The following is a 22816-nucleotide window of genomic DNA, read 5'->3' on the forward strand; positions in this document are numbered from 1 at the left end:
AATTATGTATTATATTACTTGTTAAATGTTTTAGTTTGTCACTAACAAAAATAAGATAGCAGTAAATTTCTGAAAAAAGTTAGAATCTTTTATCTTCAAATATTTTTAAAACTATAAAGTATAGCACATCAGAAGTGGAGCAACAGAGGAAAAAGGCTTTTATAACATCTTTCTTGCATGTTGCCCTTCAAGCCAAGCATCCAAAATATAAGAATATTAGTAAATGTTCAGCAAGCTCCTCAATATATCTTTGTGTTTTCCTATCAATAAAGAGTCAGACAAAAGAGAAATTTTAGATTAGCAAACCAAATCCTCAAAATATATCAGTCAATTTTAAAGCCAGAACGAAAACCCAGACTTCCTAATTCCTTAGCAAATACTTTTTTTCCACTGATTTTTAATGGGGAAAACAGAGAAGTCCCTTTAGTATTAAAGCATACAACTGTATCTCAAGAATACTTTACAAATTGACTTGCTAAGAAACTGAGGGAACAGGTCCTACACTGAATCAATTATTAATAAATGAGTGGAGGGAAGTCTCTGGCAACCCAGTGGTTAAGTCTCAGGGAACTAAGATCCCACAAGCTGCATGGTGTGGCCAATAAAAATCTTTTAAATAAATGAGTAAAAATTTTCCATTTAAATCTATCTATCTATCTATCTATATGTCGATACATTTCTGAACCTAAATTTCATTCAACCAAAGCTTATAAAGGAACTTAATTGTAAAAATAGAGAATATGAAAAAAACCCAAAAATCCTGTTGGTATAATTCCTGTTGGTATAATAGACCACAGTACTCCTGAGTATAATGAAAAGAATGGAAGGGAGAGGTAGATGGATGGATAGATGGTAGGAGGGAGAGAGAATCCTGAAAGTATCTAGAAATTAAGAACTCTTTTTTTTAAAAACTACAAAAACCTCATGGGCTTTCAGACAAAAAGTACTCTAGGGCAATCTTTTATATTCCCAATACCTAGTATAATGCCTAATATAGTAGTAGAGTATAGTTACTTAAGGTCCACACACATTCAGTATCTAGGGCAAATGTATGACCATTTTATAAAATTGAGTAATACTTTAGTACTTTTAATCACTGAACAAATATTTGAGTAACTCCCAAATGCTAGATATTGAATTGGTGAGAGATATCAAGACATACATAATCCCTAGTTTCATGTAGCTACTAATTCAGCAGGAGATACTAATTCAGCAGGAGCTAAAAAGACAGCAGTGAATAAGCAAAAGAATAACAGACTGTGATAGATATTAAGAAGAAAATTACAAGATAGGAAGAGTTGACTTTTGATAGCTTAAGAGTGAGTTTTCTGAAGAGATGATATTTAAGAGGAGACTTAAAAGATGACTAAAAACCATCAAGCATGTTTAAACAAGGCTGGCAGGAAACAAAAGAACAGAAATTTCTAAAAATAATCGAGGTTGTAGACAGAAGGAAAAAAGTCTTAACGGCTTGGCAGAACTGAAAGCTATCTTTGAAGTTATCCAAAACCCAACACAAAAGACCATTCAGAACTACTAAATTAGAGTGACATGGGACACAGCTCAATAGCTGCATTGTTACCATCCTCCAATAAAGGAAACCCAAGCTCCCTGGAGAAATGGTTCATTCCACAGAGGGAACAGGAAAAATACTAAATGAGCACAAAATATCCTGTGATTCCAGTAGGTTAGGAAGTATTCAAAACAAACAAACAAGCAAAAGAGTGCTTTCTAAAGGCACAGGAGCCATCTTCAAGGAACTCCCAGTAGCCAAATCTAAAACAATGTGAACAAAAAATTATTAGTGATGGTACTTGTAGTTCATTTAATATATATATATATATCTGCATTAGCCCCTATTGATGTAAAGAACTGAAATAAAAATAATTAAGAAGACAGCTCTTCACTACAGAAGAATTCAAAATTTAAAAATGTAGAAGAAATGTAAAAAAAAAAAAAGAGAAAAAAAGGAAATAATGATTAGGCAACAGCACAGAAAATAACTGTTACAAGCAAGAACCATCACTGGGTGCTAAAATCTCCACCCTACAACAAACTTAATTACAAAGGGAAAATCAGGAGTTTTACAATGTAGAAACCAGAAAGGCATCATCTTAACCAAGTCAAGATTAACAGCACCAGTAAAAAGACAAAGTATCATGTATTCTCTGATGCAATGCTCTAAGAAAGGTACAGCATCACTTTTGGGGTATTCTTGTCAAAAATGCATACATAGTTTCACTCCAGTCATCACTGAGCCAACAGGGAAGCCCTAAGAAAACATCAGACAACTGCAAATTGAGGGATACTCTACAAAATAACTGACACCTACTCTTCAAAAGCATCAGAGTCACAGAAGACAAGAAAAGAATGAGGAACTGGCACAGCTGGGAAGGAACTGAGGGGACAAGATAACTAAAGGCAGTGTGGGATAATGGACTGGATCCAGGAGCAGAAAAGGACACTGGTGGGAAAACGCAATATTCAAATAAGGGCTGCAGATCAGTTACTAGTATTGTACCAATATTAATTTCCTGGTTTTGATCATTTGACTACAATTATGTAAAATGGTAACATTAGGGGAAGCTGAATGAATGATATACAGAGACTTTAATTTTTGCATATTTTCTGGAAGTCTAAAGTCATTTCAAGATAAAATTTGAAAAGAACTGAAAACACTAACAATTTAAGTGTCAAGTGATTCTTTGGCATGCTGAAGTCTAAAAACTACTAACGCAGACAATTTCCTGCAACCATAGAAGAAAAGGAAGGCATCTTATAAGAAATGTTGTACTCCTGATGTTAAACTAAATACTAGAATGGGAAACTGATTTGGTCGCATACAAAAGTTCTTATTTTCTTAAATGGTAATAAATTTTACTTACTTTTATATCACTACCTGGTGTGGCACTAAGAGCCAAGATTCTAAAGTGATTCGTATATTTGACTAGTTCTCTTACAACCTTAAAAAAAAGAAAAAGAAAAAATCAATTTTTAAATTTCATCTATCCAACACAAAAGTAAAAATAATTCTGTTAAACAAGCTATTATATATGGTCCATTATCATTGTTCCTTATTTAGAGTATTGATGGGCTAGCAGAAAGAACCATCATTAGTCATATTGTCTGAAGAGCAAATGATTTAGGTTTATACTCTATACCAATGAGAAACACTTTAGGGTTTCTTCTAAACTATTCAGTGTATTTTTGCATATAAAGCTACAACATCAAGGCCTATACTGAGGCAAATCAAAATATGCAGAGGGATAATTCAAGAGCAAATGGTAGAAAAAGATCAAGTCTATTCTCCATTCCTCAGGTCACAGTCTAATCTTACAGCTATATCCATATGTACATCTGCCAGATTAAGATAAATCATAACATAAAAATAGAAAAAAATTAAATACCAACATGGAATTAGAGTTGAAGTGAAAAGAGCTTTGTTTAGGAAAAATTTTAAAGAAGTTAGATTTCAGGTGGAAGGCTCACAGTCTTTAAGTTTATTCCTAAAAGAATAACGTTAATTTGGGATAATTCTTAAAATCTAAATCCCCTTTTAAATCCTAAAACATTTCCTGAGTGGCACCAAAGCATCATTCTAGGCTTCGCATTTAGAATTCAACACCCACTTCTGGTGTAATTTGCCAGATTCCCATTTCCCCCAATACAGAATCGAAGGACCCTAAGTAAATTGAATCGCAGAACAGCTTTTAGTATCCATAGTTTCACATTAGCTGGAGGAAACTAAAAGCAGATTATTATTTTTTAATTGAAGTATAGTTTACAATACTGTCTTAGTTTCAGGTGTGGAGCATAGTGAGTTGGTATTTTTGCATATTATACTTCATTATAAATTATTATAGGATAATGGGCATAATTCCCTGTGCTCTGCAGTTAACCCCTGCTGCTTATCTATTTTACATATAGTAGATTGATTCTGTTAATCCCATACCACCCTTAATTTGTCCCTCCCCCTTCCCCTCGCCCCTTTGGTAACTAAGTTTGTTTTCTATGTCTGTAAGTCTGTTTCTATAACTAATATCGTATAGTATTTGTCTCTGACTTATTTCACTGAGTGCCAAAAGTATTTCACTCTTTTTATGGCTCAGTAATATTGCATTGTATGTGTGTGTGTGTGTGTGTGTGTGGTTTAGTCACTAAGTTACTTTCAACTCTTGCAACCTCATGGACAGTAGTCCGCCAGACTCCTCTGTCCATGGGATTCTCCAGGTGTGGGTTGCCATTTTCTTCTCCAGGGAATCTTTCTGACCAAGGGATCAAACCTGAGCCTCCTGCATTGCAGGAGGATTCTTTACCAATTGAGACACCAAGTGTGTGTGTGTGTGTGTGTATAGGTATGTGTATAGCACACATTTGGCATATATACATGACAAATCCTCTTAACCCAAGCATCAGTCCATGAACATTTGGGTTACTTCCATGTCTTACTATTGTAAATAGTGCTAAAACCAGGTTATCTTAACACTGCTCTAATTTTTACCCATGTTAATGATGAAATCAATGAAATGCAAACTGAATATTGATTAACACTCAAAAAATACCATTTACAGAGCTTTTAAAAACATGATACAGAATAGATATCAAAGATAAAACATTATAGGGAATCTCCTGGTGGTCCAGTGGCTAGGGCTCTGCACTTTTGCTGCCAAGGGCCAAAAAAAAAAAAAAAATAATAATAATAATAATAATACTTAATGGAGGAGACTTAAGAACAATTGTCCTAATTAACTGATAAAAGATAAAATCCCAGATATATTATTTTCTTTCCAGGAGGGATTCTCAAACATTTTGTAGAAGTGGTTTTGTGTTTGTAACCCAGGAAGCTACCTTCTTCAACAAGCTGTGTGCCTGTTGGAAACTATCTGGAATATTCAACGCAGTATAAACTCTCATTGCTTGGGACTTCCCTAGAGGTCCAGGAGTTAAGACTTTGCCTTCCAATGCAGGGAGTACAGGTTCACTCCCTGGTCAGGGAGCTAAGACTCCACATGTCTCTCAGCCAAAAAAAACCGAAAAATATAAAACAGAAATAATACTGTAAAAAATTCAATACTGAAAAAACATAAAACATAAGAAATACTGCAACAAATTCAACAAAGAGTTTAAAAATGGTCCACATCAAAAAAAAAAAAACCTTCAAAGAACTTGCAATGCTATTTAGATACTAAAGAAGTCAGTCATGTCTCACTGTACTCAATAAAAGCCTAGGCCTCGTAGTTAAGAAAAAAAAAAATCACCCTAATACCAAGAAATTTTTTGAAAATAAATTTGCTAATGGGAGCTCTCTGATTGCCTAATGGTTAGGATTCCGGGCTTTCACTGCCATGGCCCAAGTTCAATCACTGGTCAGGGAACTGAGATCTTGCAAACCATGCAGTGTGACCAAAATAAGTAAATTTTTTTTTTAAGTTGCTATATATAAGCTTTGGCTACCCAGGTGGCTCAGTGGTAAAGAATCTGCCTGCAAATGCAGGACATGCAAGTGACTTGGGTTTGATCCCTGGGTTATGAAGATCCCCTGGAGGAGGAAATGGCAATCCACTCCAGTATTCTTGCCTGGAGAATCCCATTGACAGAGGAGCCTGGTGGGCTACAGTCCATGGGGTTGCAAAGAATTGGACACAACTGAGAGACTGAGCATAAATATGAGCTAAATGTACAAAATGAATTCCATACAGTTAGAATAAAATTTTATAAATGCCCCTCCCCAAGCAGAAACTTTTAACACATTGGGTATTAATTTAACTTGGAAAGACATGAATGGAAAAATATATCCATTTCCTGGCTGACATCAACTCTAACATGACAATTCTCAAGAAGAAAATACAGAGATATAATACTCAAAGTCCCCCCCAAAAACTGCTTTACAAAATCACAAACTGGCAGTAAAATTCATCTCTTTGCACTAAATAAAATCAACTTTCTCTCTATGCTGACTCGACTCCCTCTCCCTAGTATCGCCAGCTATTACTATTTTAATTACCTATCACCTATACGTTGACGGTTTCCAAATCTGTCTCTCTACCTCAGAACTTTCCATTGAGATCTGTACTTCTGTCACCCACTCCCTACTGAATATCTATTCCTAGATTCGTCACACACATCTCAAATCCAACAATCTAAAACTGCACTCACTCCTTTCACAGTACCTCAGATGTTCTCTGCTTCCAGAACTCCATTTGACTAACTGCATCACCCTCCTGACAATCTTCCAAGTTTGAAGCCTGGCAGTCATCTTAAATTCCCCTGATCCCTCACTGTACTCCCTGCCTTTACTCTTCGCTCCTCTAATCTCTTTTAAAACTGAAGTATCACCCCAGTTCAGCCGCTCAGTTGTCTCCAACTCTTTGTGACCCCACGGACTGCAGCACGCCAGGCTCCCCTATCCATCACCAACTTCCGGAGCCTGCTCAAACTCATGTCCATTGAGTCAGTGATGCCATCCAACCATCTCATCCTCGGTCATCCCCTTTTCCTCCTGCCTTCAATCTTTCCCAGCATCAGGGTCTTCTCCAAGGAGACAGTTCTTTGCATCAGGTGGCCAACAGTATTGGAACATCAGCTTCAGCATCAGTCCTTCCAATGAATATTCAGGACTGATTTCCTTTATGATTGACTGGTTCAATCTTGCAGTCCAAGGGACTCTCAAGAGTCTTCTCCAACACCACAGTTCAAAAGAATCAATTCTTGGGTGCTCAGAATTCTTTATGGTCCAACTCTCACATCCATACATGACTACTGGAAAAACCATAGCTTTGACTAGACAGACTTTTGCTGGCAAAGGAATGTCTCTGTTTTTTAATATACTGTCTAGGTTGGTCATAGCTTTTCTTCCAAGGAGCAAGCATCTTCTAACTTCATGGCTGCAGTCACCATCTGCAGTGATTTTAGAGCCCAAGAAAATAAAGTCTGTCACTATTTTGATTGTTTCCCCACCTATTGGCATAAAGTGATGGCACTGGATGCTATGATCTTTGTTTTTTGAATGTTGAGTTTTAGGCCAACTTTTTCACTTTCCTCTTTCACTTTCAACAAGAGTCCCTTTAGTTCCTCTTCGCTTTCTGCCATAAGTGTTGTGTCATTTGCATATCTGAGGTTATTGATATTTCTCCTGGCAATCTTGAGTCCAGCTTCTACTTCTTCCAGCCCAGCGTTTCTCATGATGTACTCTGCATATAAGTTAAATAAGCAGGGTGACAATATACAGCCTTGATGTACTCCTTTCCCAATCGGGAACCAATTTATTGTTTCATGTCCGGTTCTAACTGTTGCTTCTTGACCTGCATACAGATTTCTCAGGAGGCAGGTAAGGAGGTCTGGTGTTTCCATCTCTTGAAGAATTTTCCACAGTTTGTTGTGATCCACACAGTCAAAGGCTTTGGCATAGTCAATAAAGCAGAGGTAGATAAAAAAGAGGTAGTCAAAAAAGCAACTCTTTTGCTTTTTCTATGATCCAACAGATGATGGCAATTTGATCTCTGGTCCCTCTGCCTTTTCTATATCCAGCGTGAACAATTGGAAGTTCTCGGTTCGTGTACTATTGAAGACTAGCTTGGAGAATTTTGAACATTACTTTGCTAGTGTGTGAGATGAGTACACTTGTGTGGTAGTTTGAACATTCTTTGGCATTGCCTTTTTTTGGGACTGGAATGAAAACTGACCTTTTCCAGTCCTGTGGCTACTGCTGAGTTTTCTAAATTTGCTGGCATATTGAGTGCAGCACTTTCAGAGCATCATCTTTTAGGATTTGAAATAGCGTCTAGTCAAGGCTATGGTTTATCCAGTGGTCATGTATGGATGTGAGAGTTGGACTATAAAGAAAGCTGAGGGCAGAAGAATTGATGCTTTTGAACTGTGGTGTTGGAGAAGACTCTTGAGAGTCCCTTGGACTGCAAGGAGATCCAACCAGTCCATCCTAAAGGAGATCAGTTCTGGGTGTTCATTGGAAGGACTGATGTTGAAGCTGAAACTCCAATCCTTTGGCCACCTGATGCGAAGAGCTGACTCATTTGAAAAGACCCTGATGCTGGGAAAGATTGAGGGCAGGAGGAGAAGGGGACGACAGAGGATGAGATGGTTGGATGGCATCACCGACTCGATGGACATGGGTTTGGGTGGACTCCGGGAGTTGATGATGGACAGGGAGGCCTGGTGTGCTGCAGTTCATGGGGTCGCAAAGAGTCGGATATGACTGAGTGACTGAACTGAACTGAAATGAAAATTCCATCACCTCCACTAGCTTTGTTTGTAGTAATGCTTCTGAAGGCCTAAGTATCACCCCAGTTAAACATTTTTCAGTGAGTCTCTACCATCTACATCCCCTATGACCTACAAAGGGCATTCAAACTGCTTAGCATAGAACACAAATGCCTTCATGACCTGATGTTAAGTGCCTCTCCAGCCATATCCCACCTCCTCACTTTTGTACTTTATATTCCCACAGTACTTAACTGGAAGGCAGTGTAGGTATGTTACATACATTATGTCATTCGTTTCTCAAAACAATAACTCTCAGTTACTATTTTACCTGACAGGGAATAACAATGTGTATCCACTACCAATCTTTTGACTACTATCTTAGTCTCAAGTTTCCATCCATACCCTACTTTGGATCAAGGAGATTCTCATCATCTGACACTAATGGTCTTGTTAAAGTTAAAAGAAAAAAAAAAAAAAAGAAACCAGCAGAGACACTGATTTCAATGGATGAAGCAAAGTATTTCTATCACCATCTGTTGAGATAATAGGTATAAAACTTTTCATAATAATAATGCCATCAGTAACTTCCATCATTAAAAATTATTCCCCCAAATGCTCTACAACAATATTTTACACTATAAAATACTTTTAAACAAGATTACCTGGCAATAAGCATAATTTCCAAGGGCTTTATGAGCTTCATCAATAACTAGACACTTTATTTCAGCAGCTGGGCAAGCTCCTCTAGAAAGATCATTTACCATGACTTGAGGTGTCAGAAAAAGAACCCTCTTACTGCCCCAGATTTCCTTCCTGGTGAAAGCTTGAGTAGATCCTGTAAAAAAAAAAAAAAGTGACATCACACATTCTAAACTTCAGACTGTCACCTGTAAAATATAAACAGCCTGGCCTATTTTCAGCATGCATTCCTGTATTGGTGATCTGCTTCCAAGGTGCTAATTTGACAAATAGGAGAAAGCAACATTTTAAAGCTTTGTTGTGGTCCAGATGTCAACGCCAGCTTTTACCAAAAATCACAACTAGACTACCTTTAGAGAATCCTTGTAAAATGACATAATACTTGAAGAGAAGAAAATTCTTCACCTGGGAAATCCTGAGCAAGAAAGGCAGAAAACCTCACTTTCACTTACCAATGGGGTATACACACATAACCACTTCAAAATGCTTTGACAAGCTACAGAAATTCTCTGAAGATTGAATAAAGCAACCCTATTAGAGTTGGACTTGCTACAAGGAGATGATGTTTCAAGAAAGAAGAGGTAAAACAAGCATACTGTGATCTGGGGTCTATTCCACATGGGTCCGGAATTCCTTTGGCGCTAGTTCCATCAGAATACGAGCTTTCCCCTGGGTGCCCAGCTCTTAATTTCAAGTTAGTCCACTGTTTCTAAGATACCTGTCATTTCGGCCATGTGGGACTGCGGGATACCCATCACCCGGTAGCAAGCCTCGATCTGCTGTGTCACCAGGGGTTTCGTGGGGGCCATGAAAACCACCTTGCCAGAAGGGAACCAGCGGTAGAAATTGTACATGACCACAGCGGCAATAAAGGTCTTTCCCAACCCGGTGGGCAGACAGACCAGCGTGTTGCAGAAGAGGGCGGTCCTGGAGATGTGCAGCTGGTAGTCTCGCACTGGGCAATTAGTAGGGTAAATCCACAGGGCGCCCGCTGAGGTGCAGAACCCGCCATTCTCTAGACTCAGCTGCCTCTCTGCTTCGTACACCGCGACCAGCAACACATCATCGTCTGATTCGGACTCAACCTCGGCCGCCTTTGCCGCCTCTGCCACTGCAGGAAAACGCGCCCTGGAGATGCCTGTGCTCTGAGGCCGCTCAGTTCCAGAGTTGCAACTCGGAGCCCCAGTGGACCGAGAAACTTTTGAGCCCCAAGTCTGGAAAAGCGTTTTTTGCCGTCCGCTCATTAGACCGACGACCACCGAAGGCTACCCTCAGACGCCAGCACTGCTGCAGCTCAATAGCCTCCGTTCCAATCCCCATCGGTTACCTTCGCGTAAAAAACAGAGGAACCAGTGGGCGGGACTGAGGCCAGTCTATCCTGTTGAAAGTGCAGCCACTGAGTTTGCGTGGGGAATATGATTGGCGGTTTTCCCGGAAACCCCGCGGTCCTCTAGGAGACGCATGCGCATTACCGTGGAGTTACTCTAAATTTTGTCCCCTTGTCAATTTTTTTTACCGACTCTAAATTTGGGTTCCATTTCCAATAAGTGATTATATGTCCTGGCGTCAGGGCTAAAGTGATATTGCTTAAAACGATATAGTAAATAAGGGAGTTGGTGATGGACAGGGAAGCCTGGCTTGCTGCAGTTCATGGTGTCGCAGAGTCGGACACGACTGAGCGACAGAATTGAACTGAACTGAAATAACCTTGAGGTCGGGAAACAATGCATACCCGCCCTTGTTTTAACTTAACGTTACTGAGCGTCTAACATGCCTTATTCCTTGTTGTTGGCTGTGTTTTTAAATCGGTAGATGAGGTGAAAACAAACGTGTTTAGACAAAATTAAATAACACCTCATTTCTTTATCCAGACTGAGAAAACAAAATGCCAGCTTTTTCAGGAGTAGCAACCTCCTATCTTAATATTTTTATTGTTTAAAGGGAAGTGAATGGTTTGGTCGTGATATTCGTTGGAAAATTCCAAAGGAAAAAAAATGTCCTGATGCTCCATCATTACATCTTCATAAACGATATAGAGCAGTAAAATCAGCGTCTGGGTGATATTTTTCTCCTCTAGCGATAGCATTCTACCTCCAAACTTGGATACAATTCCGGATTTCTCCTCTCTAAACTTGGCGACTTTGAGTAACCTCTGTAGATTTGTTTCCTTGTGTATTGAGGAAAAGTACACACACATCATGAGGTTTTCTGGACCACTAATAATGTCACCCCCTCATCACCACCATCAGCAAGCATCACCTTGCGTGTAGCTACTCTACCTTGTTTTATTTGGTCAAGTGTCTGGACTTGCTTTTAGACAAACTGTTTATCGTGTGTTTGCATTTGGGAAGGGAAAGGGAACAGGCTGCTATTCTAGTTTCATTTGTGTGAGTTTTAAAAGGGAAGTGGTAGGATATACGTTGTTCTGATGGACAAGGACTGAGCCTATTCAGGTGTGAATTTTTAGGGTAGAACTAGGTAAAATAATATTAGACGACTGAATACTGTTGTTTTTTTCAAACAGATTATCGACTTTAAATGCACAGCAGCTTGTCGATAATATACAAGTGTGGGTAATGGGTGGTAAACAATCGCTACCACCGGCGGTGGTCGCCTCACAAGGGTCCCAACTATGAACAGATGATACCTCGCGCTTTTCTGCGGAGTCAGTCTTCGGGGCCACCTCAGCGGGTTTTACCCCGGACTCAACAAAGAGGCCCGCAGAGCACAGCGTTGATGTCACTCAAAACTGGCCCCAATCCTGTGAGGTATCGCGGTGACCCCGCCCCGTCGAGCTCCGAGTGGCGCTCGCGCCACGCCCCTGGGGCGGGGCGATGCCGAAGCCAGGCGGGCCGGCTCAGTAAAGCGGAGGCAGCGGGGGAAGATGGCGGCGGCCGTTCCGCAGCGGGCCTGGACCGTGGAGCAGCTCCGCAGCGAGCAGCTCCCCAAGAAGGACATTATCAAGTTTCTGCAGGATCACGGTTCAGATTCGGTACCGGAGTTGGCGGGGCGGCCGGGCTGGTGCGGCTGAGGGACACTTCACCCCCCCGTAGATGCCCATACATTCCGTATTCCTCAGTGCCCCCGCCCTCGCTCTCCAGCGGCCCGCGGCCTGAAGGCCGAAGCGGCCCCGCGTGCGCTCCCGAGACGCGCTCCCGCCCCTCAGGCCGGCCCTGCTTGGGCGAGTGGAGCAGCTTTATCTTTTGGGGCACGGAGCAATCGGAGATTTAGAACCTCATTGACATCCTTGAGTGAGGGTGGAGGCCGTGAAAGAGAAGGAACCCAGGAGATATTGGGGGTTGAGATGGGAGCCCGAGGACTGAAGGCTTGGTTGAGATCCCTGGAGGGGAGTGTATATTACTAGGGAAAAGATTTCGGATTGCGATTTGCCTTTCTCATCGATTCCCGAACACTGAACACTAAGACGTGTAATTTTTTTTTTTTTTTACAACGTGTAGTTTGCGGATTAACTTAAAATATCGACCCTTCAAATGACCTTTTCACTCTTATGTTTAGGGGAGTTATTGCGTATTTTGTGTGCAGTGGTCTCCTATTGTTTATAAACTAAGAAATCTATTTGACATTGTTCACACTTTTACGCCCCGCATTTTTCAGCACAGTCTCCATTTTAACCATCCTCTGTAGTCAAAAGTTATTTTTGTCAGACGGCTTTTTTTCCTTCGGAAATTAATATCATTCATATCTTAAATTAGAACTCGCCTTTCAATGCAGGAGACCTAAGAGACGCGGGTTCTCGATCCCTGAATCAGGAAGATGCCCTGAAGGAATAAATGGCAACCCACTCCAGTATTCTTGCCTGAAGAATTCCCATGGACAGAGGAGCCTGGCGGGCTACAGTCCATAGGGTTGGAAAGAGTCCGAAAGGACTGAAACGGCTTAGCAGAGACATCTTAAATTGCTGAACGACTTTACAAATTTGTGTGCCCTCAGCGTCTCCCACATGGGGAAGATGAAAGCCAGTCTAAATGTAGTATCCCAACCATTTTTAACTTAATTTCTAAACTTCGTTTAGAAAAATTGCATCTGGGCTCTTTTGAGAAGCTTGTAGTTTATAATTTTGCAGGTTTTTGAAGGAGAGGTATTGACCGAGTTACTCTCCCTCTTGCTTCATACTCCTGATTGATAATCCTGACATCTGCAAATACTTTACAACATGTACAGCAAGAACTATACTGTCTGGGGAAACAAGGGTGAAATGAAAAGAACATGCCTCAGAGATACCATTTTATACTATGATACCATTTCAGTGGAATTATTTTCTCAAGCCAGTTCATATTTCACTGAAATAATAGAGTAGATAAAATACACGATTTCAAGATGAAGGTACATGAATTTGATGATTTGATATTTCAGTAGTGGTATTTTGGTGTTCATCTGACAACTCAGTCTTATATTTGAGAGAAATGGAATTCTGTTAGATTAAATACATTATAAGTCAAATAGGTAATATGTATTGAGTTATTCTGTGTGACTGAAAATGGATTGCTACATTTATCTTTACAAGAAGCCTCTGACAAAGGATGCTGTTATTGATCTTTCAACATGATGTAGAAACAGCCTTGAGACAGCTTAATCCCTTGTCTAAAATCAAACAGCTAGGATTTTAACCTAAATGGTCTGACACCACAGCCTATACACTCAAACACTATGTATCCAGCGTTGTGTTAACAGTGCTTTTGGGTATGCCAAGACTGGGTTACATATATGTCAAGATAGCTAAACCCAACATGACTGGAAGCTCCCAGGGCAGGGGCCAAGTAACATCCTGCTGGGAGTAGCTTTGCTCAGTTACCAAAATGTGCTTGCTGTTAAAAAGTGTGCTCATATGTACATAGTATTTTTTTTTTTAACCTTCCTTAAATCTTGTTTTTGTTATGAAGTAGAGTGTAAATATAATGTTTCATTTATCTTTGGGCTTCCCTGATAGCTCAGATGGTAAAGAATCCACTTGAAATGCAGTAGACATGGGTTTGATCCCTGAGTTGGGAAGATCCCCTCGAGAAGGGTAATGACAATCCACTCTAGTATCCTTGCCTGAAGAATTCCATGGATGGAAGAGTCTGGCATGCTACAGTCCATGGGGTTGCAGACAGTTGGACATGATGGAGCGAGGGACTAACACATGCACACAGAGCATAAAATAAAATGTTTCATTTATCATTAGTAGTATGATTGAAAACATACTTGCTTGATAATTGCTAACATAAAAATTCATTTTCTAGTTTTACACCCTCTCTTACATGAGGGAAATTATTTTGACTAACCAAAATTTTTTCTTTACAGTTTCTTGCAGAACATAAATTACTAGGAAACATTAAAAATGTGGCCAAGACCGCTAACAAGGACCATTTGGTTACAGCCTATAACCATCTTTTCGAAAGTAAGGTGAGTACTATTACATTATATTATCAATATCACTTTAGATATTTTATTCCCAGAAGAAGTTTTAAATGCATTTACTTGCAGATTATGTTGATGTTTTTCCACTTGCACTTTTTCTTAACTATAATCATAAATGGACTGTCAAATTTAGCATGGCTAATCTGCCATATGGTGGGATGTTTTGATATTTTGAATGAGAACAGATTTTTTAAAAATAATTCCCTGGAAGCTTAAATTAAGTCAGCAAATCCTTAAGGATGCTGAAAAGTTATAAATGTAAAATCAGCTGCCTTTCATTAATTAATTTAAAGTCTTGGTTAGATCTAGGCTGAGCCTTTAAAAAAGCAGATTTCAAGAAATTCTTCCTGATATGTGTTAACTATGAAATGACCACCTTTCACACACACACACACACACACACACACACAAATTAAAGAATTAATTGAATTGTATTCATATCTCTGAGTTTGAGTTGGTCTTTCTAAAGGTTATGGGTCTCATTTCAGAATTTATTTTGTGAGATAGTTTGAGATACATAATTTGTTGATTAAAATGCTTACTGTAAGAGTTTTGTTTTTAGCCAGAATGAATCTGATAAACACCAGATCATTTTCCTTACAGCGTTTCAAGGGTACTGAAAGTATAAGTAAAGTGTCTGAGCAGGTGAAAAATGTGAAGCTTAATGAAGATAAACCCAAAGAAACCAAGTCTGAAGAGACTCTGGATGAGGTTTGTATATAATGTATTCTTACTTTATTTCTCAGGTGAATGAGAAAAAGTATTTGCTTTACAGCACTGGTTTCTCATAATAAGATGGGGCTGAGTATGGCCACTTTCAGTGAGCCAAACACTGATTTGGAATGTGTTTTCTCCCTTTGGTGTACTCAGTAAGAAAAAAACCCTAAGAACCAATGGTTTACAGTTAGTAAGCCTTTTCTGTGAAATACCTCTAACTTTGTATTTTACATTGCCTCTGTGTCTGGCCAGAAGTTCTGAGCTTTCAGAGCTATTTTAAGATCCTATTCTATAGCCAAGTTGGACTGAGTGAAAGAAACTTCCTTTTGATTATTTTTAGCCTTTTTCTAATGTACATGATGTCCTTGGCAATGGAAGTAATTAATTCGAGCCTCACTGCAGGATGTGGGTTTATCTGCCTCATCTTTCCCAACCCAGGTTTTACATTTTGGTAACAAGGTTGGAAGAACCAGATAAAGCTATTTTTGCAAATGGACAGCCTTTCTAGAGCTAAGGACAGCTCTTAGAAAAGCTTCAGTAGAGCTAAATTATTATCTTGCCACTTTTGATAATATCTTGCTAGTAACTAAGCTCATTCATTCCTAGCAGTGTTTGTATCAGTGACAATAATTTGATAAATGTTTTATATACTGGGCAAAATTTTTGCAGCTACTAAGGTAAAAAGAAGTGTAATAATTACTAGAAGGGTTACCAAAGTAATTCGCAACGTAGATTATCTTCCAGAAAATTAGAGTAAGGGAGGTATGAGGTGGCAGATAATATATCAAGGGATTGAGTTAAAAGGAAAAGTTGTAAGGGTTGGAGACAATTTAGAGAGATCTTGTGAGAGTCCTAAATTATATCCTTTTCTTCAAGACCTCTTTTCATTTCATTTAATTGGTCAGCATGAGCCCTCTTTTTCATGTACTCTCATTGTCTTCCTGATGCCTGGGTTCCGTAACCTCTGGGCCAGCATTGTGCTGGTCCCTGCTGTCTGCTTTCTCTCTTCACACTTGGGGACTGCAGAGCAAGCTTTGTGAAAAACAGAATTATAAAACTTTTTACTGGCTTTGTATAAATTCTTAAAATCAGCTAAGCATGTTTTCTAGTTTCATTGCTACTCAGCAACTTTTATACTGTCCCTTGCTCAATCCCCTATCCATTGCCGATGTGAACTTCTTGACATTTTCACACAAATTCTCAAATCTGTCTTTATTCCTTTATTATATACCCCTTTGTTCTCTTTTACCAAAATATCAACATACATACTAATAGTTGTAACTGTTCTCGTCTTCCCAGCTTAAAAGCTCTCTGAATTGGTTTTCTTTTCCTTCTCCTGTCTCCCTCAGATCTAAGGCTCTCAAACATCTCTTGCAAATTTTCATCCATTCCTTTTTGATTCTCAGGCATTCCAAGGCCTTAGACCTGGAGTGTGGAAAAAGTCACCAATCTGCCTTCAGTCTCTTTCTTCATCATTCAGCCCCAAATAGCTATTCTAGTAATAAGCTTTCTAAAATATTTTGCAAACTTCACCCTGCTTGAGAACCTTCAGTAATTCTATACTGTCTAGAACTGCATTGTCCAGAGTAGTCATTAACCACATATGGCTGCTGGGCACTTTGTAGCCACTCTGAATTGAAGTGTGCCTTCAGTATAAAATATGAAATTTCAAAGCTTAGTATGATTTTTTAAAAAGAATGTGAAATATTTCAATATTTTGATTACATGTTGAAATATTAATGTGGCAACTAGACAACTTAAGATTACATTTGTGACTCTTATTTCTATTGGATTGCATCTCTGGCCTACAGAACCTTCCAGTGTCTGGCCCCTGCCCAGCTCCATAATTACTACTACTTTAGAAATATTCTTGAGTCACAAATGTCTGCTCATTGTCAGTAAACTGTCCATACTTTTATTTCTTGCTTAGTGTATTTCTTCTCTCAATTTCTTCTGTCTTGTCAGTTCTGTGTCCCCTTCAAGGCCCAGGTCATGGGCTCATCACTTTCTCCGGAGTTTTTACCATCCCAGATATTACTGTTTGTGTAAGTCAGAAGTTCCCGTAGCTCATGATACCTATATTTCTCTCTACCTTTTATTTATCTTAATGCAAAGAACCTTGTCTAAAAGCTCTTTGTTGTTGTTGTTTAGTTGCTAAGTCATGTCTGCCTCTTTGCAACCCCATGCACTGTAGCCTGCCAGGCTGCTCTGTCTACGGGTTTATCCCAGGCAAGAATACTGGAGTGGGTTACCACTTCCTTCTCCAGGGGATTTTCCTGACCCAGGGATTGAATCCATGCCCCCTGCAGTGGAAGCATGGAGTTTTAAACACTGGACTGCCAGTGATGTCCCTGTAATATTTCTGACCTTGGGAATAACTGGTTCATTTTATTGTTTGATGCATAATTAATCTTATCAAAAGAACACTGGTTCCCAGAGAAGCTGCAAGTTTGAAATTACAATATGCTAGTTATGGGGTAACAGAGAATGAGGTTGGATGGCATCATTGACTCAAGGGACATGAGTTTGAGCAAACTCTGGGAGATAGTGAGGAACAGGGAAGCTTGGTATGCTGCAGTGCATGGGGTTGCAGAGTTGGGCATGACTCTGCAACTGAACAACAGTTACTAATATTCTCATCACAGACTTAAAATGAGAGAGTGAATTTTTTAACTTGAGAGGTCAATCAGAGGCAAAATAGTTTGTTACCCAATCTGTGAAACTCTGACTGGACTTAGGTCACAGCTGGCCGTGTTAAGTATTCTCTTTGTCCTCCTTCTGAAAAAAGGACATGAGTTAACAACTGTGTTTTTTGTTTCTAGGGTCCACCAAAATATACAAAATCTGTTCTTAAAAAAGGAGATAAAACCAACTTTCCCAAAAAGGGAGATGTTGTTCACTGCTGGTATACAGGAACACTGCAAGATGGGACTGTTTTTGATACTAATATTCAAACGAGTAAGTCTAAATGTAATCTTATCATTTTGGCTGTAAGACATGCAAAACACTTGTGTTGGCAGTACCTTTTTTTTGGCTGTCATTTTTTCCAGAAGTCTTTTGCATTTGTAATTTATTAACACTAGTAGGAGGTTTTCACTTCACTACGTGTTGGCTGCATGTAAATAAAGACCTTTTGGTCACTGCAAAGCAAAAAACAAAGCTTAGTCTAATCTTTATTAATGCCCCAAATTCAGGCATTTGTATTCTAATGTAAAAGGCAGAATAGTGTTATTTTAATGGTGTAATATAGGTCCTTTCCCTTTCCCTCCTTTAGACCATAATTATTTTTACATCCAAAATTTTATTGATGAATTATTTGGCTTTCTGAATTTTTATTTTCAGATGCATAGCATGGTAAGTTCTAAAATCGATTTTAAGACTTAAATCCCTGTGTTTTTCAATTGGAACTTAATTTCATCATTAATTATAAGGAAAATCTGTTTTACAGGTTCAAAGAAGAAGAAAAATGCCAAGCCTTTAAGTTTTAAGGTTGGGATAGGCAAAGTTATCAGAGGGGTAAGTAAAAACTGGCCATGAACCAGTATATATTCTGGCCCATGCTGCATGTGGCATAACATAATGAATTAGGTTTGGGGATACAATTAAAACAAACTTTGGAGTTTCATATCAAGAGCTTCCCTGGTGGCTCAGCCGGTAAAGAATCCGTCTGCAATGTGGGAGACCTGGGTTCAGTCCCTAGGTTGGGAAGATCCCCTGGAGAATGGAACGGCTACCCACTCCAATCTTCATGCCTGGAGAATTCCATGGACTGGGTAGTCCATGGGGTCACAAAGAGTCAGACACAACTGAGTGACTTTCACTTCACCAGCACTGCTAACTGATCTGGCACAAGTTAAGTTCTCTGGGTTTCATACAGTACAGCCTACCCCAAGGTTGTTAAAACATTAAATGGGTATAACTTAAAGCATGTAATATAATAGAAACTCAAATATTATTTCCTTCCATGCTTACCCCTTTTATTATTTTTTTCCGTGAAGTAATTTTCAGAATTACTGACAAGTAAGTTTGGTTTTCTGAATTTGTCTGTATGATTCCTGTAAAATGTTACATATCTATTGTACCACTTATACATGACTCAGAAAGGTAAAATACCTGATCCACTGAAGTACTGACAGAAGCCTTTGAGTTTTTCTTGTAGCCTTCTCACCTCTCACAATTTGCTCAAACACCAAAAAAAGATCTTTCCAATGTAAGCATGCCTTTACCCACCCTTATGTGTGAGAGATAACAGAAGGAAACTGAGAAAAAGGAAAGTTAGGCTTGAGCTACTGACCATTGCCTTGTACAAAAGGAGATGAAAAAGCAGATCTGATCATCCTCAACTGAATCAGGTTGTCATAGGGCCTGCTTATTGTTCTAAATTCTTTGTATTCAGAACAAACATTAATAACAAAAATGCCTATTTAAGTGCAGTTAACGAGAACCCTCAATGTGTTATTCTTTGTACTGTGGTAAGACCTAAAATACTATTCAATCTTATCCAGAGCCCAAAATAGATTGTAAAACATCTTGAAACTAAAGGTTTAGTTGAAAATCACTTTTTACTACTACCTGATTATACCAAGTTGATATATCAAGTTGAGCTATTTTTCTGTTTCTATAACTAATGTGCTTACTGGTAAGTTTGTTCTGTTCAACTAAATTCTTAACTTCAAGTATGTGACAAATCTGTATCATTTGAGCTTATATAATTGTTACATTTCAACAGAGTATATAAATGAATACATTCTATATCCTTCCACTATGTTGATTTGTTTTTGGTAATTTGGCCTAAGATCCAAATTTGTACAAAATGACATTATGTCATTTTCAAGACTTCAAGTATTTATACTAAAAAATTGTTTAATATGTCCTTAAATTTTTTTTCCATTGAGACAATGAAGGACAAAGATTTAGGGACTCACTCAAGGACATTACCTTAGGATATAATGAAGTCCTGTAACAGAATGCTTTGTATGTAATCTTGCCTTTCTTCTGGTTTTGCATGTATTTTTTTGTGAAGTATCATTAGTTTTAATTTGATGTTCCCGTCTGTAGTGGGATGAAGCACTCTTGACTATGAGTAAAGGAGAAAAGGCTCGACTGGAGATTGAACCAGAATGGGCTTATGGAAAGAAAGGACAGCCTGATGCCAAGTATCCTTTTTTTCTTGGTAATTAAAGGAAAACACAGTTGAAGATCACTTGAAGGCAGCAAGATGCTATCTAGGTTATTAACCTCTAGAAGAGAGAACATGTCCAGACCAGTCTTCTGGTATTTATATGCTTTTGTGTCAACACACCTCCAATACAGACAATGTTTTCCACTGTTATAGGGATTCTAGAATCTCTTTTTCCCCTTCCTATTTAAGCTCTTAATTTTCAAGACCTAAACTGAGATTTAAGTTTCTATCTTTGAAAAGCTACTATTAATGTTTGAAAATTTTCAAGGAGTAAGATGCTCAATATAAACAACTGTAGCAAATTGTAGGATTCAAATATGACTCATGGTGATTTTATGCTACTGTATAATTTCAGGCAATTGAACTGGGTTCTCAAAGCTTAGCAATGGAACACATGTTGGGGGTTACCAGTTGTGAAATGAAGGAGACCATGGTCCAACATCAGTGTGAACATTAATAAAAGAGAAGAGCCATGATTCCAATCTGTTACAAGCAGAACAACCCAGTAGCTAAGTGGGAAGGTAGTTTAGTTGTTGGTTCCATTCCCAATGGAAAAGTTAGACCAGTTAGAATAAGTTTAGGGGAGGAGGGAATTGGAGGTCCTTTTTAGTCTTATCAGTTATTAATACAGTTACTTGGGAATACAGTAGCCTTCTCAACCTATCAAAATCCCACAGCCAGCTGCAGCTCCCACAGTCTCATGTGAAGTATCTCAAGATTAATTAGATGAAAATCACTCTTCCCGAACTCAACATCTGAAAATTCACAGCAACTATCAGGTACTACCTCATATGAACTCTAGTATAACTTATATACCCAGCTAAACTGAAATCACTTTTTGGGGATGGATGGGAGGTACCGAGTAGCAGTCTTCATAAAGTAGTGGCTAAGCTGGGAGTACCTAGTGACACAGGAAGATCGATCCTAGTTCAAGCTCAATTTATCTAGTCTACCTCTATTGTCAGGTTTTGACCTCCATTCAAAAATAGCTTTAGGAACCTCTCGGTTTGTATGTACTAGCCCCTGAGTCAACTATAAAGCCCTCCCTGTGCAGTTAATTACCAATATCTAAAATTCTAATTTTAGACGAAGGTTATTGGGAGTGAGGAAAGAGACAACTTTTATCAAATTTACCTTAACTTCTTCAACAGAATTCCACCAAACGCAAAACTTATTTTTGAAGTGGAATTAGTGGATATTGACTGAAATAGTGAAGAAATCATCAACAATAAAACATGGCCGTGAAGAAACTTATCTAATTAGAGCTGGTTACTATTGTTAAGATAAGAGTCAACTGGAAAATTCAAGTTAGAACATGTTTACTTGATCCCTCAACTTTTAAGAAATGTAATCCATTATAAACCCTTGAACTTTAAAATATTTTACTACAGTTGTGTAAAATATCACTTAAAGAGAACTGATTTGCCTTTTACCTCATGTTGTAAACTAAAAGGCTCAATAAAAATGTATCCAAATGTCTTGATTTGTGTGGTATAAATGTATTAATGTTCTGATTAGGTTAACCAGTACTAAGAGTTCACCAAACCAAGGGAATAACACTAAATTTGTCTGGACAGCCTTGCCAGAGACACTCATCTTAAAATATTTAAATGTTTCTGTATAAGTCAGGCAAAAGCATAGAGACTGAGAAGAAGCAAAAAGCTACAAAACTTAAGAAATTCTGTCAAGAAGATAACAGCTGAATTCAAGAGAAGTATACTTCAGAATCATGGTGAATATAAATTTAATATTAAAACAAACCACTAAGCATGGTGAATATAAATTTTTAAGTGATTTCCCCCCGAATAAATCCGTAACAATTATTGGATGAGTCTTCAGTTTTATTACAAAAATGAAGATGATCAGTTTGATCAAAATGAAAGCTTGCTCACAAGTTTAACATGAATATTCCAAATACAAAGTCTCCCGCAACAACATAGTTTTGATATGATTTTCATTTTTTCAAAGGGATGCAAAGATTCCATTTCCTCATTTATTATCTCTATTCCAAGACAATATTTTAACAGGAATTGTTTCTGCTGTTAGATCCAAATTCACAAGTATAATCAAAACACACAGACAGTATCTTGTCAGCAAAGGTTAAAAATCCATTTTTTTTAAAGAGGAGGTAAATCCTTAATAACCAGCCCTTATGTGTTTTCAGAATCTTGTACTACACTGACATGATTTGCAGTCAGTTTTTTTTCCTACCCTTAAGGCTACAAAACTCTGTTGCAAATGCATTGCAAAAGAATTCTAGACCACTTAATGCAAAAAAATCAAAAAAATAGTTCTCCAATAAAAAGTAAATTTTATAAATGGTAGGAAATAGTATCTGTGGTAAGCTACTAAGTGACATTTTCCCCTATTACTAAACAAATCATGTTACACAAAAACAGGGAAGACAAGTTATCAAATACAACAAGCTTGTACTATGTTTACATCCCTCATTAAAAAAAAATAATTTCATACTTTTCACACACTCCCAACTGATACTTGATTTCCTTATCAGGTTGGAGGAGGAGGATAATACTGTCCATAATTCCAAGGATTCTGATAATTGTACTGAAAAGAAAA

The 22816-nt window shown here is 38.3% G+C and overlaps 3 protein-coding genes across 12 annotated transcripts in view; 1 reads left to right on the top strand and 2 right to left on the bottom strand.

Moving 5' to 3' along the window:
* FANCM (FA complementation group M) overlaps positions 1-10327 on the bottom strand; it is a 60565-nt gene extending 50238 nt beyond the window's left edge. For 2 of the 6 annotated variants that reach the window (XR_006273583.1, XM_043489960.1), the window contains exons 1-3: positions 9638-10327; positions 8883-9055; positions 2886-2963 (exon numbers count right to left, since the gene is read on the bottom strand). Coding sequence is in view for 5 of the 6 variants with exons in the window: in XM_043489960.1 (XP_043345895.1) it covers positions 2886-2963; positions 8883-9055; positions 9638-10163 (777 nt within the window). In the remaining variant the exon portion in view is untranslated. Of the gene's footprint in view, positions 1-2885; positions 2964-8882; positions 9056-9515 lie in introns of all 6 variants that reach the window. The other 4 variants (XM_043489956.1, XM_043489959.1, XM_043489958.1 and 1 more) reach the window with 4 other exon arrangements.
* Positions 10328-11749: 1422 nt separating this feature from the next.
* FKBP3 (FKBP prolyl isomerase 3) lies at positions 11750-21722 on the top strand. Its single transcript, XM_043490268.1, has 7 exons — positions 11750-11911; positions 14224-14325; positions 14944-15051; positions 17880-18015; positions 18506-18573; positions 20116-20213; positions 21391-21722. The coding sequence occupies exons 1-7, from the start codon at positions 11804-11806 to the stop codon at positions 21443-21445; spliced, it is 675 nt and encodes a 224-aa protein (XP_043346203.1). The 5' UTR covers positions 11750-11803; the 3' UTR covers positions 21446-21722.
* Positions 21723-22062: 340 nt separating this feature from the next.
* The window catches only part of PRPF39 (pre-mRNA processing factor 39), a 35234-nt gene continuing 34480 nt past the window's right edge, over positions 22063-22816 (bottom strand). For all 5 annotated transcript variants that reach the window (XM_043490259.1, XM_043490261.1, XM_043490263.1 and 2 more), the window contains one exon: positions 22063-22804. In XM_043490259.1, the coding sequence (XP_043346194.1) occupies positions 22748-22804 (57 nt within the window). In that variant the 3' untranslated portion in view covers positions 22063-22747. The remainder of the gene's footprint in view (positions 22805-22816) is intronic.

The sequence above is a fragment of the Cervus canadensis genome, chromosome 17 (assembly GCF_019320065.1).
Source record: "Cervus canadensis isolate Bull #8, Minnesota chromosome 17, ASM1932006v1, whole genome shotgun sequence".
Lineage (NCBI taxonomy): Eukaryota > Metazoa > Chordata > Mammalia > Artiodactyla > Cervidae > Cervus > Cervus canadensis.